At 47.5% G+C, this 27652-nt stretch overlaps 2 protein-coding genes across 2 annotated transcripts in view; both read left to right on the top strand.

Annotated features, from left to right (window-relative positions):
- LOC117648591 overlaps positions 1 to 27652 on the top strand; it is a 282401-nt gene that overhangs the window by 50547 nt on the left and 204202 nt on the right.
- LOC117648578 (esterase FE4-like) lies at positions 1042 to 12895 on the top strand. The gene is made up of 12 exons (XM_034391139.1): positions 1042 to 1201; positions 1287 to 1378; positions 2712 to 2859; positions 3225 to 3359; positions 3495 to 3645; positions 4330 to 4515; positions 5343 to 5536; positions 6264 to 6450; positions 7067 to 7299; positions 8930 to 9074; positions 11575 to 11713; positions 12600 to 12895. Exons 2-12 carry the CDS (start codon positions 1344 to 1346, stop codon positions 12742 to 12744), a joined length of 1698 nt encoding a protein of 565 aa, XP_034247030.1. The 5' UTR covers positions 1042 to 1201; positions 1287 to 1343; the 3' UTR covers positions 12745 to 12895.

The following is a 27652-nucleotide window of genomic DNA, read 5'->3' as shown; positions in this document are numbered from 1 at the left end:
CAGATCGGCCGAGCCGTTCAGGAGGAGTAGTGTACACACACAGACAGACAGACAGACAGACAGACAGACAGAAAAAACTTTTCAACCACACTGGAGTAACAGGCTTCGCTATCGCTCAGCCAAAAAAGTCCATAAAAATTGAGTGTGATCCCCTCTCAACACGCAGAAACTGTCAGGAAATGGCCAATATTTGAGAGTTGTTCTAAATGGCTGAAAGTAGCATGTGGCCTCGGGCCTGTGGGACGTCGTGAGAGGCTCTGATGACGAAAATGAGCTTTTCAAACTCTGGGATTAGTAAATTTTTTCAGTGATACTCCCCTGTTCCACAACGTCAAGAAATCAAAAGAATGTGTACAGCGACTCAGCGGCTTAGAGTTAGGACTCAGCGATGACAGCCGCGAAGCCTGTTATGCGAGCTGGTGTCTGGCGTCCCCCTACATTGTGTCACTTTGCACTGCACGACAGTGTGGCAAAAAGGTTTGGAAAATTCGGATTTTTTTTTGCAATGATTCACCGTAGCCCTCTCCTCTCATCAATATTCTCAACTGAACATTTAACTAACACTGCTTTCATAACGTAACATAAGACAATGTTTGCTAAAGATTAAGGGTACGGACTTATGAAAGTACTTGCAAAAGTATATCCACACAAATTCGAGACATAAAAAAATAACCTACCCTTTTGAAAAGATGTTAGAAGTTAAGGGTAATAACTTTAACTCTTATGATAACGTTATGATGCCCTTATGAGGTAAGTTAAGGATCCCTGATTCTCTGTAGGGTCTGACAGTATTTTCCGCAGCACCGTACGGTATTCTCCGTACGGTATTCTCCGTAGAAACTTACAGTCTTCTCCGTAGGACATAGAAGACGGTACAGCTCTACGGAAAACACTGTAAGGTCCTACGGAGAATATTGTTAATGGAGCCAGGGAGAATCAGGTACCACACGCGGTTACCAGAATTTCCCGTCGCGTTTTGCCACAGTGGGCTCGACACCAGCGTCAGGCGTGAGCAGCCATAAATGAGACAGGGCGATCGCACGATGGTACACTGACGTCCACCGCGCAGGGCTCGCCGCGGTCGGTGGCACCTTAAAAGCCGCGCCTCAAGGTCCTCGGAGCCATCCGCGTCTTCGGCGGCTCCACCGACCGAAGATCGACCCGACTGAAGCGTGGTGCCCCCGAGAGGACATCATCTGTGGTACGAATCGGGAGTGGAGGAAAACTCCGGTAGAAACGCACATAGTACTAAGTTGGATTTTTGGTATCTTTTTTTGAATTTTAAGGTATTCACTTCTCACATTGACGAAAAGCTACCAACAGAAGTTGTCCGTGCCGCCGCCATGATTCACCTTTTCCTGTTGGCTGGCCTTTTAGGGTAAGTTTACTGCGAGGGGTGAGTCACTACTTACTCATGTGTAAAGATTTCCCTATACTCAGTGTACTCACACGTGTTGAAAGAGCAGAATTCTCAGATTTTTGGTATGATTTGGTGTTGTTTGACGTCTATAAACGCTAAATAAATACCAAACACGTTTAAAAATGTGAAATGTATAGGTTTGCCAGAACGCCGAGTGATCCCTCCTCGACTTAAAGGTCTTCGCCGTTCATTTCCTTGCTTTACTGTACTTACCTTTTTATGTGAACGTTCAAGTAAAATAGTTTCCAGATGGATCGAATTCACAATTTTGAGCGCAAAAACTCTGTTCCGTTTATCCGCACAAAAATTCAAACTCACCAGTGTAAAAAAAATATTGTGCATATTTTGTACAAATTAGTGTATATTTGTTCATTTAGTGTGAAGCATTTGCTTGCAAAGGCGTGAAGAACACAAAAAACAGTGCGCAGGCTCCGAAAGTCTCTGTTTTATGCCAAAATTCTTTGAAGCACTACACTTTCTTATCGGCACTATAAAAAAAATTATAGTCATTTTCCTATGCATGTACATGAAGCTATTCACAGTTAAGTGTTTCCATATCTAAGGAGTACACCTCCGAAATGACTTTTTTTTTGTTTTGGCTCAAATTTTAGCAGTTGATAATCCTTGCTCGCCATATTTATGGTATTCTCTCCGGAGCACCAAATTCTTGCTTTCTTCAGCGGCTCTCCAATTTGCAGTTTTGTGAACAATTCAAGACTTGTCGTGTTTCAAATATGTGAAACAACAGTTCAAAAAAAAGAAAAGAAAGAAACTAGGGAAGGTTTGCCTTTAAGAACATTTTCTAACCGTCCCCAAAATATTGAAAAAAAAAAACCTTGCCAGCTTTTGTTGAAGAAGGTCATGTGACCCTCGTCCTCGTTTTGGAACGTCCGAACAATGTAACTATAACGCTGAACTACAAGTTTCTTCCCCTCCAAAGTGCGGAGATTCGGCGTACAGGAGGGTTGCAACAGCTTTGCAGACTTGCCATTTTTCTCAATGAAATCTGGACTAAAATATGCGTTGATTGCTGTTAGCATCGGCATTTCTATCTTCAACATTCACATCTTCAGCATCGTTTGTCGGTCAAAAATCTAAACGCGTTTTGAGCTCCAGAGGCGCTAAACAGGCCTCGAACCGAACGTGTGACCCCAACATTGGATTGCTCTTCGAAAATGGAATCCATTGGTGGGGTCACACGTTAGCTTCGAGTCCCATTCAGCGACTCTGGGGCTCAAAACGCGTTAAGGGTTTTGGCCGCCACGCCCTACCAACAACTTGTGCCTTCCAGGTCAGGGTTGTCGGCTGACCCCGTAGTGAAGGTGGAGCAGGGTCTTCTTCTGGGTGCTCTCCAGCCCGGGGCCAAAGGAACGGCTTCGTTCTACTCTTTCAAGGGCATTCCGTACGCAGCGCCGCCTCTCGACAGTCTTCGCTTCAAGGTGAGCCTCCATGTTGCCCCGATGGGCAGTGGCGTGGCATGCAGGGGTTATGGCACGTTTCGAGAAAGACAAGAGGGAAGCATCTGGGCCGAAAACCGTAATCCACCAGACTTTTTAATTGCACAGTTAAGAGCAGGTAAGAAAACGAAAGGAGTTTAAACTCTACGAATAATTGCATCGCATGTCGAAGCAAAGTTGAGAGAGATGCTATACAGTATGAAGCAATCGTACAATGTCTTCATTCTTCGTAGCTACCATTCTAGTTTTATCAGTGATTTGCCATATTGCTGTTTAAAAAAAAACTACGTCAGCAAAGGGCAAAAAGTCAATACGAGTCTGAGAGTGTTGTGTGTGCTGCTATCCAGGCGCCGCGGCCAGCCATTCCGTGGAGCGGAGTTCGCAACGCGACGGTGGAAGGCAGCATGTGCATGCAACCCACCTTCACTGGTCAAGTCGTCGGCTCGGAGGACTGCCTTTTCGTCAACGTGCACACGCCGAAAGTAAGTGCACTGTAAAAATTAATGTACGAAATAAGCCGCGGATCCTTCGGAAAAAAAAAATTGCCTTCGTTAATATACGAAGCTCTTCATATAAGTCAGTATAAGTCCGAGAGTGCAATTCGTCCTTCCCCGCAGCTCACTTGCGACTCTCTGCTGCCCGTGTTCGTCTTCATTCACCCGAGCGCCTTTTACTTCGGCGACGGCGGCACGGGCTTCTACGGCCCGGACTTCATCAACTACAACGGCGTCGTCCTCGTCGCGTTCAACTACCGGCTGGGGCCTCAAGGCAAGCATCATATTGCTCCTGTCGCAGTACTGTGGGCCAGAAGACCGGCGGAGGCGGCGAGACTTCTAGATGCTTTTCGAGCTCTAGAGTCGCTGAGTGGGACTCGAACCGAACGTGTGACGCCCACCAATGGATTGCTCTCCGAACGAGGAATCCATTGGTGGGCCCACACATTTGGTCGCATGTGGTTTGAGTCTTGATTAGCGGCTCTAGAGCTCTAAACGCGTCTAGAGGTTTAACCGCCACTCCAGTGCACTGGACTCCACTCGTCGATTCCATTGCACTTTCACCAACAATTATAACTACTCGTACTCATTAGTAAAATCTGTTGTCTGGAATAGACGCTGTAGTTGCTTGTAGCAGTGCGTCCACACTGTGAAACCAAACGTGGACAACTCCACACTTCCTGGTGTGGAGTAAGTCTCCACACTTGGAAGTGCAGAGTTAGCAGCCTCCACACTTCAAGTGTGGAGCAACTCACATGGCCCCTATCTCTTAGCATGGTGTAAACGTGGACAACTCCACGTTTGAAGTGTGGAGACTGCAAACTCTGCACTTCCAAGTGTGGAGACTGAAAATTCCGCTCCTACGCATTTCAAATGTGGAGTTGTCCACGTTTGGTTTTACAGTGCAGTCACACTTTAGCTGCACAGTGTATTTAAAGTTCGCCCTGCCGTCGCGCAGGCTTCCTCAACCTGGAGACCCCCGGCGCCCCGGGCAACGCCGGCCTCAAGGACACGTTGGCCGCCCTGCAGTGGGTCCAGAAGAACATCCGGGCGTTCTGCGGCGACCCCAGCAAAGTGACTGTCGGCGGCAACTCGGCGGGCGCCATGATGGCCCACGTGCACGCTCTCAGCCCCAAGAGCCAAGGTTTGCACAGTGTGAAAAAAAAAATTATCGGAAAATAACGAGTTTGGGTCAGTTTCTTTTACCAACTGCTCCTAATTTTACACAAGGTAGGTTTACGCCAGACCGCGTCTTGTCGTAACAGGCTTCGCGATGTGTCGCTGCCTGTTTCTCCAATCCGCGCCTGGCGTACCTACCTTGGCCTGCGGCGCTAGGCTGCCTTCGGCAGACAATGCTTGTCCATCATCAGTTACTTCAGAACTGTTGCATGTTGGGGGCCCCCAGACCCCCCTTCATTCTAGATAGAGGTGCTTCATCTACAAATTACACGATCTTGACCCTTGTAACTTTTCAACTTGTCGTGGCTGGGGGGCTCCGCCCCCCAGACCCCTCTTTCATCCAGACAGGAGAGGTCTACCGACAGAAATCTCGATTTTTCGCCGTTTTTTAGGTGTTTTTCGGCTATAAAAACTGAACCACTTGAGCTAGGATGGTGAAATTTCGCGTGTGCCGAGCCAAGAACATACCTAATAACCCTGCGAAATCTCAACCAGATCGGCCGAGCCGTTCAGGAGGAGTAGTGTACACACACACACACACACACAGACAGACACACAGACAGACACACAGACAGACAAAACTTTTCAACCGCACTGGAGTAACAGGCTTCGCTATCGCTCAGCCAAAACAGGCTTCGCTATCGCTCAGCCAAAAAATGTCCTTTTTTAAACGGAAATATCGTGCGAAACGTTTCTGGCTCATTTTCATGGTTTTCAGCTTCTACAAGCGTGCTTGAAACGCGTAGACGAGTAGACGCGTGTGTAGACGTTGTTCTTCCCCTGTTGCGAAAGGCCTCTTCCAGCGTGCCGCGCTCATCAGTGGCAATGCCCTCACCAACCCCTGCTACATGGACTCGCACCTGGCGGCGGCCCGCGAGCTGGGCGGCCTGTTGGGGGTCAGCGACCCCGCGTCCTTGGAGAGCACACTGCGAGCGGCCACCGGGGAGCAGCTCATCTCGGCATTCCGGAAAATGATGATGACGGAGGTGAGGCGTTGGTGGGCACTACACTGCAAGAACACCGAGGGGGGTAACCACTACAAGAAATCGTGTGCAGACTACTCGGTATTACGATGTTTCACGGGGGTATTACACGTGTATTACGGCCTTAAAATGCCAAAATTTGGCACATTTGACCCAAAATTGGTACTACGATCACGTGTATTACGCGTAATACATGGTTTTTGTGTACAGGGTATTACGCGAGTGGTTACCTTCTCGGAGAAAACACAACAGAAGTAGACAAGTTCGTGGCAAATTTTTACTCAAGAATTTATTGTTTTCAAAGTAGGCCTACAATGGAACGGCATGACGAGTGCTGTGCAGTCCATACCTCGTTGTGGTTTGTACAGTTCTAGTTGTACTTTCTTTCGACAATCCCTTTTGTACTTTTATTGCACAGTTTCAGTTGTACTTTTGATGTATTATTCGCACTTTTCCTTGCTGCGTTTGCCCAGGAATGAGCCAACGACACTGGTAGAACTAAAGCCTAGTATTACCCACTGTTTTCAAGCGTAATCAGCTTACGCTTGAAATCAAGCGTAACAGACTCTTCCGCCAAGATTCTCCCTATCTAAATGCATAGGTGAATTTCTAGACTATGCTTGATTTCAAGCGTAACGTCTTCAAGCGTAACTTTATGCTTGATTCAAGCATAGAGTTACGCTTTAGTTTTACCAGTGAATTTACAAAAAGCCTGCAACGCATGTTGCAGGGCCATCCAAACTTGATGTTCAAGTTCGCCATGTCGCCTGAGAAACCATCGGCGTCTGAAGGTGACCTTGCGGGCTCCACGTTCCTGACCTCCTCCCCCGAACTGCTGGTCCGCCAACACAAGGTCAGCCCGGTGCCAATCCTCACCGGCAACACCGCGCAGGAGTCGGCCTCCATGTTCCACTTGGGTAGGTTCACTTCGTCGGTGCCCATCTGTCGTGCACTGGTAAAACAAAGGCATAGAAACTACCACCTTCAGAGCAAAAACCTAAAAAAAAAAAAAAGAAGAAAGCTGCACAGTAGTGGCCACGTCGAGAGCAGTCTCGACAAGAACAGCTCGAGGCTAAAACGCCGGTGGTGTCAATTGAAAATAAAGGGCCCAGAAAAACGTCCCAACTCAATTTCACAATGAAAAAAAAAAAAAAAAAAAACAGTCCAGGGAAAGACTAAGATATGCAACCGTCTTTCCGATTCTCTTCAAGTCGAAAAGCGTACATAGCTGAAGGTAGAGCAAGCCGCTCTAGCGTAATAGTCGGGTCACTGCAATCACGTCCAGTGTACGTAGTACGCAGCGTAGCCGAAAGTCTCCAATTTTCACAAATTTTCGGGGTGATTTTTAGTGGTTCTACCAAAATCACAATTATTTTGTGGCTATTGGTTAACAAACATCTTGTCGGAGAAAAACTTAAGAGTTAGCAGTTAACAACTTAAGTCATTAATAAACAACTTTGGTTATTCAGAAAATTAGTAACATATTAACTGCTGCATTCCAAGACAATTTTTAACAGTGCAGTTCTTCCACAGGCGTCATAAGTGAGGTCATCAACGGCAGTGAGGCTGCCATGCTCGCACGAGTCAATAAGCGGTTCCCAGAGATCCTGCAGCGAGAAGCCCTGCTGATTCCCGAAGACATCGCCAAGCTTCTCGGCGTCTCGCGTGGAGCTGGTGGGGCAAACCAGCAGGAGGCCCTCTTGAAGCTGGTTCGCAGCGAGTACGCCGGCGGTCGCACGACGCTCTCGAGGGACGAGTACATCAGTGTAAGCCCCAGGGAGGAACCCTTCATCACTCTAAATGTCCTACAGTGAAATTAGGCCTGTGTCATTCGTATGTTACAGTTGATTCGGCGCAAGCATAATACGAAGCAATATTCCTTCGTAGTACGAATCTTTTTAGCTTTAACAATGTACAAAGAAAAACCTTAGTAATACGAAGAAAAACCACCTTCGTATCATGCTTGCACCATTTCCTTCGTATTATGGGAACTTTCTTCGTAAGACATTTAGAGTGATGAACCGTTCGTGACAACCCCAGGACCGTGGCTGGACCAGCACTAAAATTCAAAAAAGGGGGACTTTCCATGAATTTTTGACCATTTGAAACCTATCACCAAAAGAAGTATCGTACTATACAAAACCCCGGAATTGTGGTTTTTCGCCTGATTACACAAGATACAATATTTTGAGCGGAATCGAGTGCAAAAAATATTTTCAATTTTGGTCAAATTGTTTTATCCGAGGGGGTATGCACTCGCGTAATAATCGGTTCACTCTAATAGCACGTGTCATAATACGCGTAATAGTCGCGTAATAGCCAAAATTGTCAAAATTTTATCAATTTTTGTGTGTTTTAGGCCGTTTTTAGCTAAATTCCGATTAATTTGTGGCGTAATAGAGCGTAGCGTAATAGTCGGTACACAGGTTCAGAGAGCGCATACCCCCTCGGTTTTATCAGTTGTCACACTGTCCTTCGAAGTGTGGTACAGCCTACAGATAATGTGTGGTAGGCGCAAAACTGTGGTTACCCAAATTTACCACACGTGGAAATGCGGTCAATACCCCTAAAAATCAGTGGTCAACAAAGCACCACATGCAATTCATGGTGGATACCACAGCAAATATGTGGTCAGTCCTCCATACCTCATAAAAAGGTGCTCTTGACCACGCAATACATGAGGTAATGGCTAAATTATAGGCTTGTATACCACTTATTTGATGGGGTGTACTTCTTACCACATTTGTACGTGTGGTAGAATGCGGTAACCACACTTTTGGTCTCACCACAGCCAAACGTGATATTTTCACCACACTTCCGATTTCAGTGCAGATGAAACGAAAATTGCTCAAAGAATACCGTGCATATTTCGTCCCCAAAATTTTGGGGCCCTTCTCAGACTTGTGAGGCCTGAAAATGGAGGAAATCGTCATCGATCGTGTACCAAGATCGGACTTCTTAAGAAAAGTGCCTCATGACATTAAATGTGTATCCGGCCACTCGCCACTCCGCTTTCACTGCACCACCCCACAGACGTACACCCTGAAAAACCAAACGTGGCCATTGCATAGAAAGACCACACCAATCGTTGTCTGAACCACGCCAACTGATGAGGGCACAAAGGCACTCATTTGAGTGGTTGTTTTCCAGGCCACGTTTTGTTTTTCAGTGAATGGGTGACATGTGAGTCCACCCACGAGCGGATGCTTTGCCAGAGTCCGGTTGGCCAAAATGTCACTGGTGACCAACGACTGTGAATTTTGTCACGATCGTTTGCATATGATGTCAAACGAACGTGACAAAAGTCACCACACTCCAACAAATATGACGTCACATTCGTTGTCTACCAGTGGTGGAGTTACCGTGTGTGCCGGCCGCGGCCATTCCCTTTTCCAGATCGTGTCCGGAATGGTGTATGTGGGCCCACTGTTAAACTACCTGCGTCTGTGCCGCGATGGAGAGGTCTACTTGTACGAGACGGACTCTGTCTCCAGCTACAACCTCCTCACCAGGGGCCTTTTCCAAGTTCCCTACGCTACAAGTAAGGGCACAGTCGAGTTCGTTGGTCGGAAAGAGTGCGCTTTCGTTCCAGGACCGTGGCATTTCGGTGAATCGGATGTGACAATGTGTCACATTCGTCTGGAAGTGAATTGGCCAAGTTAGCTTATTCACATTCAAACAAATGTGACGATTCTCAAAGGAACGTGCCATTTTGTCACGTGATGTGACGTTCCTGGAATGACAGTGTGGTGACCGAGTGGATTTGGAGTCCTTCTTCACCTTGCTGAAGCTGATGAACGTTGCAGCTGCTTGTTTTCTCAATGCACTATATGGAAGAAAAGAAGAAAGGGTCAAAATTAACTTACGAAACTACTGCGTATCAAATGGTTTTGAAACCCACTTTAACAAGGTTTAAAACTTTTCGGAAACACGTTTCGTGTCTGCACACTGAGAATGACAGAAAATCATGTCTAAAATTTTGGGCGAGCAATTCTCTAATGCCCAAATTTGGGTGAGGAAACCCAAGGATCATAATACTTTGCAGCACGTAGGTAGCTGATAAACCCTTCCTCGCCCAAATCTGGGCGGCCCGAACTTGCGTGATTGTGATTAAATACAATGCAGGTGTACGCCAGACCGTGTCTTGTCGTAACAGGCTTCGCGATGCTGCGCCACTTTCGACAATCTACGCTTTGCGACCTTCGAGGGGGTCAGAGGGGGAGCCGAAAGTTGCATTTGCGCCGGGGGCGGCGAGTAAGCGGGCAGTAAGAAAAGTGCGATGGCAAGTGAAGTTTAAAATTTATTGATCATTTGAAATGCTTGAAGAGACAATTTACTGTTCATGTGAAATCCTTGAACTTTCAGCAGCATTTGTAGTCGTGGGATCATAACTGGGTTCAGCTGCCCAAAGTTCGGGGGGAACCCTGCAATAAAGATAAATGTCTCAAAATAATGTAAAAAAAATTCAAATTACGTTTCATTTAAAAGGAAACTTACGTAATCCCTGGGCCTTGAAATTCGATGTAGGTTGTGAGCACATAGCTCGCGAAGGTTTCAAAGGGCTCGCCCCCGGGCGGCTCGCTGACAAGTTCAACAAAGGCGTCAGGCACCATGCTGGGTGGGAGGTTTTGGCAATCCCAGCCATATGGAAGCCATCGAGCTACGGGAATAAGGAATTATATAGTTTTAAACAACACTGTGGCACAGTACAACAGCAACAACATGGGAGAAATCACAGAGAGTACCCACCGTCACCTGATTCTTCGTCCTTCTCGTAGATCTGCCTCAGTTCAGTTATTCCTTCAATTTTCCTGATCAAAGATTGGCAATAGTGAAACTTGCACGCTCGCACAGTGGCTTCCGGCTCGGCACCGCCCCGCGGGTCGTTGCTCGCTTACTCGCCTCCCCCGGCGCAAGCGGCAACACTTTTTTTGGTCCCTTCGGGACGCGGCGCAAGTGCAACTCCACCTTCCGTATTACAATTAGGGAGTGGATTACTTGGCGCAAGTGGCATGCGCCCATACACCTTCCTTGGCTTGCGGCGCTACTAGCGGGCTAAGCCTGCCTTCGGCAGGCTGCTCCGGGCTGCTCTCCTAATCAAACCGCAGAAATGAGCGTGATCCCCACATGAATTTGAATTTGGTGAGCACAATCTTCACTGACAGTACTTTACTTTAGGTCGGGGGGGGGGGGGGGGGTAAGAATAGATCCTGTTTCTGTCATCAGCACCTTCTAAAACAGAGGAAAAGATATGAAAATTGTCAGAAAGTTCAAAGTACCAAAAAAATTGTCTTTTTCCTGCCGGTACAAAGTGTTTTTACTAATATGACCGAATGGATTGAGATAGAAGGTTCAATTTTGGTTTGTGGCAAGCTAATAATATACCTAATGACCCTGCAAAATCTCAGCCAGATCAGCCGGGCCGTTCAAAAGGAGTAGGGCACACACACGTACGCAGAAAATGTTTTGTAACCTCACTGAAGTAACGGGCTCTATCGCTCAGGCAACAATATAATTAGGTACTGATCATGACATTTTCATGCTCAGTGCACCCAGTATCTCCAGCTCACAGAGCATAGCAGACGTAACACCCCAGCCCCCGACCTCACCTAATGACACTACAAAATCTCAGTTGAATCGGCCGAGCCGTGCAGGAGGAGTAGTTCAGACACACACACGCAGACAGAAATATTTTTTCAACCTCACCTGAGTAACGGGCTTTGCTATCGCTCAGCCAATAACTTGGAATTCTTCCGCCAGGGGAAATTCCACGAGAGAAGGCACAACCTATAGAGTACTCCAAAGAAGCTCTGGCCCGGAAGAATTAGAACAAAAACAGAAGTAAGAAATTGCAGTTTCCATGAGAAATATACGCTGCGGACCCTCATGCGCAGCGTATATTTCTCATAGAAACTGCAATTTCTTACTTCCGTATTTGTTCTTCTTCTTCCGGGTCAGAGCTTCTTTTGAGTACTCTATTAGGCGATTGATCTACTTCCACTGTAAACACCGATAGAAATGAAATGCCTCGTTTGCTGCAGCCACCGCTCACGTCGATGACCTCGGATGGCTGTTCCGCCCGTACTCGGTGCCCATCCAGCAGGACTATCACGGCGAGGGGTTGGACTCTGCCTTGTTGCGAACCTTCACCACGTTGGTAACGGACTTCATCAAGGGGAAGTGAGTACTGATAGTTATGCTCACGCTAATTTAATATTTTTTAACAATAGGGTACTTCGGAGGAAACCTAGACCGGAATTCAGCGACAGAACCGGAGTAACAAATGAACGTCGCGCGGCCTTGCTGAGCGGTAGTGGGGGTCGAAATCGGCGGGGTGGGGGCAGCATGCGCGCGCCGCCATCACCCCCACTCCGCCGATTTCGATCCCCACCACCGCTCAGCAAGGCCGCGCGACGTTCATTTGTTACTCCGGTTCTGTCGCTGACTTCCGGGCTAGGTTTTCACCGAAGTACCCTATTCACCTGGCTACACTAAACACAAGGTAGGTGTACGCCAGACCGTGTCTTGTGGCTTCGCGATGCTGCGCTCGAAAGGAACTCGCATATGTTGGCACAAATTTTTGCGAAAGTTGTTACATTTAAGTCCAGCACTTCGGAGCACTTAATATTGGTGAACATGAGAGAATTTACATTAAAAACTGATGTTCAAGTTTCGGGGGTTTCTAGAAACCCCGGCAATGGCACTTTTGGGCTGGCTCGCCGGGCGGAAAATCACCATATCCGAGGTGATACGCACGCCGTATGACCGCGTATACGCTCGCTCTAGCGTTGCTGTGCAACACAAGCGCGCCGCTCAGCGACATACTGGCCCGTACTCAGAGAAGTCACGAGTTTGGAAAAAGCAAGATCCGCAAGGTTTTTGCACGATTTGGCGTTCTGTTCCATCTTAATAACGACTTGTATGACGCCTAGGAACGTTTTGAGTCTCGTAACGTGTTCTCACCGGTATCACTCATGTATTCACCAGAAAGCTGACCGATTCGTCCTCCCTCGGTTCTCGCAACTCAGAGTAAATACTCATGCTTTTCCGTATGCTTGTATTTCAGAGCGGTTGGAACCCCAGCAGTGTGTCGTGAATCATCACTGCCCTTTATCCACATCAACGGCTCTCAACCAGTCGCGGATACCGATTACTTCCAGGGAAAATCTCGGCTCTGGGAGCGCGTATGGGACTTGCGTCGGAAGCAGTAAACAGCATTGCGTGCCTATCATCTAGTCCTTCTAACAATGAATGAGTTAAATTGAAAATACGCGGAAAACCATTTTATTTAATAGTAGGGATTGAAACTGTAGCTGGAATCTGAAATCAAATAAACAAAACAAAGAAAAGATCGTTACCAAACAGTCGTTTTGAAAACTCATTCCTTATGTGTTGTAGAAAAACAAACATTACATCATTTAACAAGTTCGATCAACATTTATTTTAAATGTGGAGAGCTAATGTCGACGTGTCTCGTGTCTCCCACGCTGTTGTTTTGGACGTCGCGAACGTATCTTAGTTCCAGAACATTAAACAGCGCAAGGAATCATTCTTTAATAACAACTGAAGACGGCTTAAGGCCCTTAGCCATCATTACAGCTGTGGCCTTTGTGCGATTTTCTTTGCCCTGTTCCCCTTCGAATCTAGCGGAATGTTGACAAGTCTTTGGACCTTAGGAACTCGAACACCAGCCTTGCCCTTCCTGGCTCTGGCTTAGGCGAGCTTCTATTTAATTTTCTTGAGTCAGCAGTAGTCCGAATACAGGTTGGCATGCGACTTCGACAGGTGTCTTGGAAGCAGCGAGTTATAGAGAACTCCAAGAAAGCTCTGGCCCGGAAGAAGAAGAACAAAAAGGGAAGTAAGAAATTGCAGTATCTATGAGAAATACACGCTGCGCATGAGGGTCCGCAGCGTATATTTCTCATAGAAACTGCAATTTCTTACTTCCGTTTTTGTTCTTCTTCCGGGCCGGAGCTTCTTTGGAGTACTCTATTCCGTGAGAGTTTCAGCTTCACTGATAAATAATAAACGCAAGATAAACAATTTTTTATCGACACAGACAACCTGGAGCAGGATAGAATGCTTCGTAAATCTATTCACGTATCTGTTGTGCTGGACGACAGGTGCAGTAATATAGATGATCGTGCCATCTCCAGGATAGTTGTACTTTCTCTTTATCTCTCTGTTCATGATGTCACGTTCAAACTCATTCGGCCACTGAGGGGGCCGTCTCCCGAAGAGCCTCCATATAGTCCAGGAAAGTTAGTCTCAAAACGGCCCTGACCCGGACAAAAATCGCAACAGCAGGGAACTTTCAGGATGTGTTTGGGGGTGTCCTGGGAACATTTCCTGAAAGTTCCCAAAAAATCCCTTCATACGTTCACCCGTGAGGGGCGTTCAAAGTCCGCCATTTTGAATTTCGGCCTCCCGCCGGTAAATTGGTCACAGTTTTGGATCTATTTGAGCTAGAATGGTGGGTGACAGCTTAAATTCTTCCCAAAGGATGGGCCTTTCGATTGCACTATGAATGAATCCAATCCGACTTCATTTACACTGCAAAAAAGTAAAAAAAAACTTAAAAAAAAATTTTTGAAATTTTTTTTTAAACTTTGCACAGGTTTTACGGCCAAACAAGCGGGAATATCGAAAAATATTATTCTCTGAACGTTGTAGAGCGTTCTTTTCTGAAGCGATTTGACGTCTCGGACGGGTTTCTAAGTGCAAAAATACCTGCGCTGCCGCCGAGGAACGGGAACATTGCGTGTTTTCTTGGACTCGGTACTGCGGGTTGCCTACCCGCCCCTTAGGGAACTTCCGTGCTTTGCACACACTTAAAGCCATACCACGATTGTTTTCGTCTTTATTGTTTCTAAGCCTTCCGTGCATGGAACACCCGTCGTTTGGAGCACCCTCGGACTGGAACATCTGGTTCGTGGAACATCTGGAGCGTGGAACACCTGCCGATTCGCTGCCTGTTGACACCAAACAGGCTTATAAGCACACAAACAAAACCGACTTTTGACCAGTTTTTGCAACTTTTTTCACCTTTTAGAAGTCCTCGACGCCGGGGTCATCAGGATCAGAGCTGGGATCTTCGGCGTTATCCTTATCCGACTCCTCGATGTCCAGCATGTGGTTTGCGCACCCGTGGCCGGCGCAGTTCTGGCACATAGCTGAGCAGCGAAGTCCAGCAATCACGCAACCGCACTTCGAACCGCATTCGCCTTGGCAGTGGCACGCAGTCAATTTCAGGATCCTGTCAGGTGCTGGAGGAAGCCTAGTGTAGACAGGAGTGAGAAAACGGCCATCGTGAAGTCTCCACCCCCATTGCTCAGGAGGCGGCTTGTGACCGAGCCACATTTGCACCTGCAAGTACACTCTGAAGGTGTGCTGCTTTGCCGCTGCCGAAGTTGGTGGAAGAGCGCCAATGTCGATTTCGGACCAAACTGGCCGTCGCGCTACAGTCTTGATGTAGGCGCTGCACTTTGCGGAGTTCAGATTTGGGTGGCTCTGACTGGCGTATGCGGCCAGGAGAAGCTGCTGCCCCGCGGCCTCAATATCTTCAGCAATTGCACCCTCTGTGTAAAATGCGCGTGCCGCCGCCTGTAGTTTTTCGTCTGCAACAACTCTTTTAAGAAAATCCTTTTTCCCTTTCTTGTAAAGCGCGGAGGTTGAGTCACACCCAGTCATCGCGTGGATTACGAGCATGACGTCAGCGGCACCCCGCAGCGCGGTGCGCAGCCCGTGCACATCGTAAACCTTTGTCTCAGCCCTCTTGGCACCCTCCGGCAGAAGCTGAAACACTGATGCACCCTCACCGAAGTTGATCAGAAGGGCCAGAATATCGGTGTCCTCTGCCACAACGACGACGTTCTGCTTCTTTTCCTTGGATACTTTAATGGCCGTGGTGGCCACGAGTGCATCTGCGTCGTCTTCTGCCTGTACACATTGTACACCACGCTCGGAAAAAGCTTCCATGAGCATCGATATGAGGCGAGACTTGTTGTGTTTGTTTGTCAAGAATTTGGCCTGCGTTGTTGTAACCTGCATCACTGCATCGAACACCAGGTCTGGGGAAGTACCTTTTGATGAGCGAAGCATGTGTTCCGGGTCCTTGATGCTGGGCTTGTCTGGGTACCCGTCGAACACGACGATTGCTGACTCTGAATGATGGCGCAGCACAGAGCTTACGTGCAGATCAATGATTTCACGGTACGTGGCCGGGCGCGGCCAAACAACCTTCCGCATTAAATTGCCGCCGTCTATTACAAAAACGGCGTCTGTTGGCAAAGTTTTGCTGCAGGGGTGGTATGACAGGAAAGCGTGAGCCAAAGATGATTTAGTTCCCTTTCTGAAAGCCCCATTCTCGTCAAAAAGAGAAAGTGGAACCGGTGAGAGCTCGTACTCGAAGCACTCTGCCAGATCATCTGGTCCTATTACACAGTTGATGCGATGAAAAAGAGTTGTCGAATTAACAGCCACCACTCTCTCTCCAATTTTCACAGAAGACGAAAACGACGCTAAGTTCAAGACTTTGTTTTTCTTTGAAAAGACAATGCTCTTGAAATCCTGACCTATGAGTGCACCAAGAACGTCACATCCCACGGCATATGCATCATAACAATTGACTGTTGACCCAGCGACGAGACCCGTCGATAGTGACCTAAGGACAGCAAGGTTTTCAAAGGGAGGGTGTTCTCGAAGCCACTGCATCATTTTCTTGCCGTCTTTCTTGTTTCTTGACTGCCGTGACTTCCGTAGCTCCACGTGTTGTTCCGAGGTCTGCGACCGGTGTCCCGCGTACTCCTCCACAGCTTCCATCATCTTGATGCAGGCAGGCATTGCCTTGATCCAGGTAGCTTTCGTGGACTCCGTGATGCCTCGTCCCTGAGTCATGCCTCCCCGAGTCTTGAATAATCTCATTAAACATTGCTCAATGACGAGATCGCCCCATAATCCCGCAAACGCCTTGTTGCTGCGAAACACCGCAAAGTAGCCGCTAACAACAAATTGGTCAAATTCCAAAGGTGTCATCTTCTGTTCCAGGTCAGTCACGAGGTGCAGATGCAGGAGCACAGAGCGTGCGTAGTTAAGATGACCTGTTGCGACTAAGTATGGCAGCATTTCCCTGATGCAGTGCATGTGCAGTTTCCAGTCAGCGGAGCGTACCGACCGAATGTAAACCAAGACCAGCATAACCATGTGAATGTACTGACTCCACAGCTTTCCTTGGGGCCCCGAAGCGGACAGAAGTTCCAACTGCTTATTGAATTCAGCCTGGAGCGCCTCCAAAGATGAATTTTCCAGTGCCTCTGCAGCCGTGGTGTTTTGATCAAGCACTTCATTAAACAGCGCGACAAGAGCCGCCCTTTCGGGCACAATATCTGCATCCCTTTCGAAAAGAAGGGCAAACAGCAAAGCCAATGTCAGGAAGTGCGCTCTCAGTGCCCTTGCGAACGCCTTCCCAGTCAGCATGTGCTGCACAGCAATTAGCGCAAAAACAATAGCCCACAGCTCTTCCAGGCCGCTTCCTGCCATCAGGTACCCTATGGCCCCCAGAAAACTCATTAAAAGATGAAAGCCGCCAAGCCACGGCACCGCCCTCTTGAGGATAGAATTGATCTTGGCCGAAAGTATCATTTCTGCAGCCTTCTGAAATAGGGGTTGGTCCATTGTGATGACGACCGTTTTCTGTCCGTGAGAGTCAGCTTCTTGCACGGCATATTCCAAGGCTGTTGAAATAGTGGTCAAATTGGTGGCGTCAAGGTTGATAAATGGGGTGGGAATTACCGCCGAAACTGCTGGATGCGTCGTGCCTTCGGCCGCTCTCTCCATGAACCCCATCCAGCCTGGAGTGTCACACGCCTGAAAGGCAGTGCCGGCTAGCCACAGCAGGTCCATTAGTCGAGACTCCGTTGCTCTCTGCAGCACGTGCTCGTCAACGATGTCCCACGGCGCCGAGGGGCGCATGTCCACCACTGTGAGGCCCTGGAGTCCACTGACGGTCGGACGCTGGTACAAAGACAGAGGAATGGACCCGTGCTTAGTTACATCAGTGGCTGCAATTGTTGTTCCACGTGGCACTAAACTTGCCACACTGACAGCCGTAGCTGGCGTAACTACTTTAATGCCGCCCATATTGTGAAACGTATTAAGCCCATCGATGGTACGGACATTGAAGTCACAGTTGTCGTAAGCAAACTGAATGAAGGCACCCCCTTCAACAACGGCTGGAGCATGCTCAATTACCGCCCGTTCATATTGAGTGCATTCGCTGTACGCCGCACACACCCCAAAGCTACGTAGTAAATCAATTAAATTCTTGGAACCATAAGACCGGTGCAGGTAAACGCTGAGTCCGGTATGCAGGGGCGACACATACGATCTTGGCCGGACTCCCTTGACGATAGCTCGGCCGATTGCGTTGCAGATGCGAAGTAGACTTGAAGGGTCGCCCTTCTTTCCTTTCATGATGACGCTGGTGAGGATGATGCGCAAGGTGTCTGGCAGTGTGCTCCAGCCTCCCTCCTTCACTGCATCCGTGGTCGGGAAGTGGCTACAATCATACGATGTGTTACGTATGTCCTCTAGGATAATTTCAGCAGCTGTCTCAACAATGCCCTGTCGATCTTTCAGAGTGGTTTTTTTCTTATTTGTGCACCACGCTTCATCTAGGATTTGTTTCACATTCTCACGGATGCCCACAAGCGTACTCTTTCCGGGGCGTTCAGTGACGATAATACCGTGTCCGTAATGAGCACACAGCAATCGCATGAGGTGCTTTTCCCCGTAACAGCCACTAACAGAAGCATCACCCATTCTGCTGTACAAGTTGCAGAGCTCAAACTGGCGCTCTTCGGCGTTCTCCAGGTACTGGCACAAGTCCCGGAAAGCCTGCATCTTACTTGCATCTCGGGGCCGACCTCTAGTGCCTCGTCCAGAAGGAACAGGTGTGACCGGGGGCAGCATCAGTTGGGGGGCGGCGGCGGGGCGGGGTGGAGGCGACAGGAACGAGGAGGAGCTGGCAGACTTGGGCGTGAGCGACAGCGGCGAGGACGCAGGGGTACGGGGTGCTCCGGGTGACTGCCCCATGGTGCTCGTTGGTGACGGCGTGGAGGCAGCAGACGGCACGCTGCGACGGACGGGAGTTGTTGGGGAAAACTTTGTCATTTTGAAAGCACGGCCAACCTTCAAAAAGTCCGAATAGCAGCTGCGGTGGTAGCGAGCACCAGCTTGGACAAGGTCGGGGGTGGAAATAATTCTCGTCCTGACCATGTCAGACCACTCGTCGCCTCGTTTGTCACACTTGCCTAAAATGCGCTCCTGAGCGCCTGCATTTGTGACCAAGCTGATGTCATATCTAGCCAAACCTGTGGCACCGGTAGTAGGCTCAGCGCAAAGTACGCAGTGGGTCATGAAGTCAAAGTTAGAGTGCGCCGATCGCAGAAGCTTGAGCGGGGGTGGCGCCGGCGTCGAGGTGGAGGGGGCGGCAACGCCGGGGAGGGCGGCAACGGCACACTCCGTCAGTGACTTCCTGGTGACCTCCTTGCGGCATCTCTCGTGCACTTGGGCCGCTGCAGCATCCTTGATAGCCTCGTACACGTCTAAACACATTTCACCCCCCGTCAGACCACCCCACCTAATGAACCATAACCTCGAATAAATCGCCTAGGCCGTACCTGGTCTTTTCGTCCGGCAGTGCTCCCGCAAAGTGTCCAAGCCCCGAGTGACTTGAACACTCTTTTCCTTGTGCAAAATTTCCCCGCATAAAATGCACAGGTCATCCGGCGGCATGGTGGTGAATTTCGGCCGCACGGGCCTGCACGGGGCCGCGCGCCGCACGCCTGGCTGTCCGAGTTCTAGCTCATTCTAGCGTCCCAGGCCGCAGGGCGCCGCGCGGTTTAACAATGCTAGGTACAGCCACCACCAAAAAGTGGCGTGAGAACTGCCACATAGTTGCTCCTTGACCTATTTATTGGAGGGAATTAACCCCGACCTTTCAACTAACGTGGTATGGCTTTAAGTGTGTGCAAAGCACGGAAGTTCCCTAAGGGGCGGGTAGGCAACCCGCAGTACCGAGTCCAAGAAAACACGCAATGTTCCCGTTCCTCGGCGGCAGCGCAGGTATTTTTGCACTTAAAAACCCGTCCGAGGCGTCAAATCGCTTCAGAAAAGAACGCTCTAAAACGTTCAGAGAATAATATTTTTCGATATCCCCGCTTGTTTGGCCGTAAAACTTGTGCAAAGTTTAAAAAAAAATTTCAAAAATTTTTTTTTAAGTTTTTTTTTACTTTTTTGCAATGTAAATGAAGTCGGATTGGATTCATTCATAGTGCAATCGAAAGGCCCATCCTTTAGGAAGAATTTAAGCTGTCACCCACCATTCTAGCTCAAATAGATCCAAAACTGTGACCAATTTACCGGCGGGAGGCAGAAATTCAAAATGGCGGACTTTGAACGCCCCTCACGGGTGAACGTATGAAGGGATTTTTTGGGAACTTTCAGGAAATGTTCCCAGGACACCCCCAAACACATCCTGAAAGTTCCCTGCTGTTGCGATTTTTGTCCGGGTCAAAGTCTAACTTTCCTGGACTAATAATAGTGACTTAGTGATAATGCACTGTTCCCCTGCTTGGAACACCATACTTAACAGCCACACTCAGGAACGTTTCTTGAGAGGCAAGAATCTAAAGACTCATCATCATAGATATGTCCACTCCTGTCCTCATGCGGGTCAGTCTACCTCTTTGAACCAGGTGGTTGCCAACAACGCCTATAAGACGCTGCCACATAAAAAAGGAAAAAGAAAAGATAGATCAGTTTAGGTTATATGGCAGGTTAAAACAAAATAATATTTTAAGATAATTTTATATCAATCCCAAATTTAGTACGATTCATCCTGAGGTGCTTGATAAACTGTGAATCTTGTAGGCGACGGAACCCATTAACATGAACCTCAACAGTAGCACAAAGTCTCCGTCTTAGATCATTTAAAACCAGAACAGCATTGCTACAATTATGTAAATTCGATACAAAAAACTTGTAGTGTCAGCTACTTCTGAACACTGCATTGATATAGGGAATTTCAACGAATCCCTCGTCCGGAAGTCAAAGAACATAAGTAAGAACCAAAACCGCTTCTGCGCATGCTCAGACGCTCCCCTCCACTCTGAGGCAGCGTCTGCGCATGCGCAGAAGCGGTTTTGGTTCTTACTTTTGTTCTTTGACTTCCGGACCAGGGATTCGTTAAAATACCCTAATGACATCTTCGTCAAAGAACAGTAATGCAGCTGCAGCACATGCCACAACCACTAACTCGTCACTATAGACCTTAAGGATGATAAGCTTAAGCGTTTAGGATAACAACTGAAAAGCTGGTAACGAAATTACCAAGGTAGGTGTACGCCAGACCGTGTTTTGACGTAACAGGCTTCGCGATGCTGCGCCAGTTTCGTCAATCCACGCCTGGCGTATACACCTACCCTGGCCTTGGCCTGCGGCGCTACTGCCTTCGGCAGAAGAGGGCGCGATCGCCTGTAAAAATAGCATTTGGTCATCGAAATCTACACTCAACTTTCGGGGGTCCGACGAGGGGGAAAGCACTCTGTCTGTAATAGCACGCGTAATACTGTGCGTAATTGTAGCGTAATAGTCGAAATTCTCCAAATTTGATCCATTTTAGGGGGTTTTTGGTCTGTTTTCAGCTAAATCCCTTTAATTTTGAGGCGTAATTGAGCGTCATAGACGTAATAGTCGGGTCGCAGGTTACAAGAGTGATTTCCCCCTCGGGGTCCGAATGGGTTCTATTTTCGTCATCAGCAGCCTCAAAGACACACGAAACGACATGAAACGTGACAAAAAGTTAAAAGTACCGATATAGTTGCCTTTTTTCTGCCGTTTTTTAAGTGATTTTTGTTTTTGACTAAAATGATCGATAGGGTACTTCGCAAAAGTTTCAGACCGGAAGTCAGCGCGACAACGTTAGAAACAAAAGAGCGTTGCGCGGCCGTGTCAGGCGGTGGTGGGGGCAATAATGGGTAGAGTGGGGGTCAAGGCGGCGCGCGCACGCTGCTCCCACCATGCCTAAACTGACCCCCACCACCGCCTAGCACGGCCGCGCAACGCTCTATTGTTTCTAGCGTTGTCGCGCTGACTTCCGGTCTCAATCTGCAAGAACACAGCTAATGACCCTGCAAAATCTCAGCCAGATCGGGTGAACCACTCAAGAGTAGTAGCGCGCACACACACGCACGCAGACAGAAATTTTTCTTTAACCCTACTGGAGCAACGGGCTTCGCTATCGCTTGTCAATGACGTCGAGGAAGTTACAAGCGGGGATAATCTTGTACTGGTGACACCCTACGTACAGTTCGTATCACAGTAATCTACTTGTTTTTGAGATCTTCGTCGGAATCAGACTCTTCGTCATTATTCTTAAATTGCTCAGGGTTGATCATAGTCCGGGAAACTACATGACCAGGCGCAATATTATAGACTTCAGGAACTGTGGTTCTGGACTTAAGAGTTGGCTGTTTCCCATGAACTGAAAGCACCTTTTTGGTGTTCAAAGGTTCTGAACTAACTGAAGGAGCTGGTTTGCTCTTGATCGGTGGCTTGATCATCCCGTTTATCAGCAGCCTCGATTTGGGCCAACTTTCGTTGATAAGCCTCATTCACCAGAGTGTTAAAGTATCCACGTTAAGGGGGCAGTAGCGTCTTTTGCGCGTGTTTTGACGATTTTCGAACCTCCTGTTTAGACGTTAATATAAAGATAAGTATGAATGCCAGAGACAAACGGCAGGCACCATTTGAAAGATAAAAGTTTTTACAACATTTTCAAAAAAAAATATTTTGTTTTAGCATTGAATTAGGATGTTTTGTGTTATATGCAAAAATGGTCTGCAAAATTACATGGTTTCAGTGCGCGCACGATTGCAGCCAAAGTTTTTAACTTTTTACCAATCGGTAAAATGCATCTGAAAAAGCATGAAATTGCCCATAAAATGACCCTTGGGTTTCAATATTGGGCAAGAAAAACTATTGAAACGCTCATCTTCAACTTAAGATGGAAACGAACCACATTTTTTCTGGCCCAATATTAAAACCCAAGGGTCATTTTATGGGCAATTTCATGCTTTTTCATATGCATTTTACCGATTGGTAAAAAGTTAAAAACTTTGGCTGCAATCGTGCGCGCAGTGACACCATGTAATTTTGCAGACCATTTTTGCATAGAACACAAAACATCCTAATTCAATGCTAAAACAAAATATTTTTTTTTGAAAATGTTGTAAAAACTTTTATCTTTCAAATGGTGCCTGCCGTTTGTCTCTGGCATTCATACTTATCTTTATATTAACGTCTAAACAGGAGGTTCGAAAATCGTCAAAACACGTGCAAATGACGCTACTGCCCCCTTAAAGGAGAAGAAAGTATCAACGATGGTTTCTGCAAAAGCAACTGCTCTCTTCTTATGTCAAACTCATTCAGTGATCTCACAGCCTGTGATTGCAGGATGCCTTCATGTTCTGATGGGCTTTTGAGCTTAAGCATCATGCTCAGGATTGTGATCAGCACTGCATGGCTCTTCCAACTCAATTCGGGCATGAATCCATCGTCGTAGGCTCTTGCCCACCACCATGTACTGTGCTTGCCTTCATACTTATTAAAGTGGTGTGCTAGGATGAGCAAAGATGGAGCCAGCTGAGAACAATTTAAGTATGTAGCCAAGTCAAGACCTGTGGAAGGCAGAGTTTTCAAGCATCTCACGAATAGGGAACATACCGACATGCCATTGTGCTCCAAGTGTGTAAGACAGGTTGTCTTCACAAACGTTTTTGCTGGCTCCAGACTTGTCCCATTGAAGTGTGGAATATTGACTGCCAGTAGAACGCTTGAACAGTGAGCCAATGGAATGCGACACCTATCAGACCCTTCAGTAATGAACTGGTTCATTCGAAGAATGTAGTTGTTGGTCGGAGCTGGGATCTGAAGAAATGAGTTGATTTTTGCTACTTTTCTAATGTTGTCCTGGAAGTTCGTTTTCAAATAGCTAGCTGCCATCTGCTGATTGTCTTTGGACAATGACCGCAAACCAACTGCCGCCATGTAGGCTATCACATTGTTCAAAGTGAACATGCTGTCTATCTTAGACGCCTTAACCTCTTGTATCCATTTCATCCACTGATCACGAAATGTCTTTGTGCTGAGGCTCCAAAGGTATTGAAGTTGGAAATGATTTGATTGCTGTCCATTGACCTTTTCAACTGAGCCAGGTATGCTGTCTCCAGTTCTACAGATCCCATTTGTCCCTCCTGTATCATTCCTTCATTACTAACTAGGTAGCTTCGGTACCATTGAGGAGTCCCAATGTGTGTCCATATGGGAACCAATGTGGAGTTGTCAATAGCGGCACATGCAAGAGACATCGCTTTTGCTACAAGGTCGGTTACTTGTTGGTCCCCTGGCACCACATCCCTGCAGTAGAAGTTATACCATTCGACCGCAAATGCTGAAATGTAGTTTGGATCCATTACAGCATTTGGAAATGGATTATTTTTGGCCTTTTCCACCGGAATGTTGTCCGACCAATTGCCTCTTTTCTCCGCAAGTGCACTGACCGGCGCCACTAATACATTTTTGAATGCTGAGATCACTCGTGGTGTGCACTCGCCATCCTCCAACTCGTGGGACATAGCCAGACATAGCCATGGGCAGACTAGGTAACAAGATGGGGTTCATTTCTTGAGCTTCCACCTGAGACGCCAAATAACATAAGGTAAGACAAGGGAAAAAGGTGGTTTTCCACCAACTAGCGGGGTCCGAGCCACCGTACCGTTAAGCTACACTTCCAATACACGGTAGGTGTACGCCATCATCACTTATCAGCTTTGTCCAAGCTTAGCCACCACTCCACTGTCTCCATCCTCGCGCACTCTTCTATGTATATGCTTATCAGCAATTTGAGGCGGGAATAGGTGCTTCGGTCGTTCGTATTTTTCCAGCTATCGACTGCGCTGATGAATCATCTCGATCCCGTGACCATCATGCGGTGACACGACGCGTTGTCCATAGTGAGGAGGGACGGCTCGGTTAGGTTTGGTAAAATGTCCCCCCGGAAGTGTCTAAGAAATTCGACACTATTCATTGACTTACGATAGTTCCCGAAATTACCAGTGAGATTCAAAGATATAAATAACACAAATCAGTAAACCAGGGACTTTAACAGGTTAAGGGGTGGCATGTCTAGAGTGCTCCAATACCATTTCTTTTCAGCCCTAGTTACGTAGCCATCTTAAGGTACTACCGCCCCTATTAATATCATTCATAAGAAGTGAAGAGTTTGGGAGAAGAATGACAAAAAAGCAAGGATCAACTCCCCTCAATTCAGTATGAAAATCCCACCTGGCTGTTCTTTTGAGGCGAAAGAAACTTCTGGGCTCCTTGGACCCACCCCTTCCGGCCTCCCACATGGCTTTTAATTGAGCGGTCGCCAAGGCTGGTGGTGCGGCGGCTGAAGCTCCGGGCATCCTTACTGATCCAGCCGCGTATCCTCTGCCCGGTGCCACCCATGAATACCCATGTTTCGTCTTGGTACTATTCGTCGGGTCTTATGGGCTGTTCCCAGTGCAGTCATTTAAGGTATTGGTGGTGTAGGTGTAAAGAATGTGGCTCCACTTATCATTCAAAATTGATGCCCATTTCAAAGCCATGTCATTTAAAAAATGCATTTAGTCTTTGCAACAATAAATCATGTTACTCATCGGTGGCAGTGTTGTGTTACTAAAAGTGAAATGTAATTGTTAATCAATCCGTGGGGATGGTCTTATGGGCTGTTTCCAGTGCAATCATTTAAGGTATTGGTGGTGTAGGTGTAAAGAATGTGGCTCAACTTATCATTCAAAATTGATGCTCATTTCAAAGCCATGTCATTAAAAAACATACATTTAGTCTTTGCAACAATAATTCATGTTACTTATGGGTGGCAGTGTTGTGTATGTTATGTTTCCCCATTAAAAAATGTAAAGCAACACAAAATGGAATCGTTAATTAATCTATGGTGGTGGTATTTTGGGTCACTCCCCGTGCAGTAATTTAAGTTGGTGTGGGGACTGGTTTGAAGTAATAAGGTCCATCATTCCTCACTCCATCACTCCTTTATTCTCTTCTCCTCCCAAACCTGCCCTGCACCTCGATGCTGCCCCACCTGATATTGATCCTCCTGAAAATGAAGAAACAATAGGTTTGAGAACCCCGACTGGTTTCTACGCAAGGACAACTGTAAAGTGAAACTTGCATATCCTTGAAATATTTGTCACAGGAAGTTCATTTTGTGGTCAAAATTCCACCACTAACATGATTTCATTTAGAAAGTCGAGGGACCCAACTCGTTTAACTTTCCGAGCTATGGAGGATTACATAGACCCTTGGCAGTTCCTCCCAAACTGTCCTCAGGATACAGGAAAAAATACCCAAACCTCACAGTCTGGCAAATGAACCTTCTAGGACAAAAGGATAGGATAGCGTTGGCATATTTGGGAATATGAGTGGAGAAGACACCTTCAAAGCTATGTTACCTGGCCAATTTATATTTTATTTCGAATTTGAGAGATCTTGGTCATGTCTCCTGTCTATCAGGAAAACCATGAAAGGTTTCAAGAAGAGCCCAACGCTATCATTTTCCTTTGCAAAAAAATACAAGGTAGGTTTACGCCAGACCGCGTCTTGTCGTAACAGGCTTCGCGATGTCTCGCGGCCTATTCCTCCAATCCGCGCCTGGCGTACCTACCTTGGCCTGCGGCGCTAGCCTGCCTTCGGCAGGCATTCGCTTGTCCATCGTCGGCGACTTCTTACTTGTTGCATACTGGGGGGCTCGGCCCCCCAGACCCCCCTGCATTCTAGATAGAGTTGTTTCATCAACAGATATCACGATCTTGACCCTTGTAACTTTTTAACTTCTCGAGGCTGGGGGGCGGAGCCCCCAGACCCCCCCTTTCTTCAAGACAGAAGTGATCTGCCTGCAGAAGACTCGATTTTTCGCCATTTTTAGGTGTTTTTCGGCTATAAAAACTGAACCACGTGAGCTAGGATTGTGAAATTTCGCGTGTGCCGAGCCAAGAACATACCTAATAAGCCTGCAAAATCTCAGCCAGATCGGCCGAGCCGTTCAGGAGGAGTAGTGTACACACACAGACAGACACACAGACAGACAGAAAAAACTTTTCAACCGCACTGGAGTAACAGGCTTCGCTATCGCTCAGCCAATTAGAATGCCAGATTGAAGTGCCGAAAACAGGAGAAAGTGACTTTCCTCTCCTGAATCGGTGAAATTAAGCAGATTGTAAATATCATGGGGTTTCTTTGTGCTATCCAACTGTCCGCTATGGGGTGATAGGTCCTAGTCATTGCCTTTGAACCTACAAAGTTTGAACTGATGCCGTGACCCAATTCTAGGATGTCAGTCCTGCTTGGGGGTGGAGTGCCTAAATATCTGGGTGAATCCCTGCATTGCGTTTAGATTGCTCACCTCAGGCGGCAGGCAAGGGCGGCCGCGACCACCGTTCCCGCGACTGCCAACGTCCGCATTGCTGCAACAAACGAATGACTTTTGGCACGTGCCTAGGAACTGACTACAGGAACGTTCCTCCGTGATTCCAGGCACGTGATTTCACGTACTTGGTCACGAGTTTTGCTGACTGGGCTTGTCCTGTCATTCTTTCCATTTGCGAGTCCCGCCAATCAAGTGAGCTACATGAAGCCTGGAGAAAGACTTAGTCAACCGTGGCTTCGGCTTAGGTGGCTCCCAGGAGTTGCTCTACACATTGTTCATTGTAATCCTTCAGCCCAGTGCAGCCACAAAGTGTGATGGCCACTGCTACTTTCAACGCTGGAGAGTTGTCAATGGCAACTTCGTTTGGAGATGGAGCCCCCTGCGGCCTTTTGATATTGTCGAGAAACGAGCAAAGTGCCAGGGAGTAGCGCCGGGACTTGGGGCCTTCCGTACGGTGGTGCATAGGTATGCAGAGATAATGTTTTTTTCTTTTTCAATTTCGTTTGCGGCACAGTCTATATCAATTCGAATGATAACAAAAACCGAACGTTCAATTTTTGTTTAATCTG

This window comes from Thrips palmi, unplaced genomic scaffold (genome assembly GCF_012932325.1).
Source record: "Thrips palmi isolate BJ-2018 unplaced genomic scaffold, TpBJ-2018v1 HiC_scaffold_3, whole genome shotgun sequence".
NCBI lineage: Eukaryota > Metazoa > Arthropoda > Insecta > Thysanoptera > Thripidae > Thrips > Thrips palmi.
This window is presented reverse-complemented; position numbering and strand designations above follow the sequence as displayed.

Coding starts and splice junctions, on each gene's coding strand:
- LOC117648578 (XM_034391139.1), top strand. CDS start 1,344: ATGATTCACCTTTTCCTGTTGGCTGGCCTTTTAGG. Junction 7,300..8,929: donor CGAGGGACGAGTACATCAGT/GTAAGCCCCAGG, acceptor TCCCTTTTCCAG/ATCGTGTCCGGAATGGTGTA. Junction 11,714..12,599: donor ACGGACTTCATCAAGGGGAA/GTGAGTACTGAT, acceptor CTTGTATTTCAG/AGCGGTTGGAACCCCAGCAG.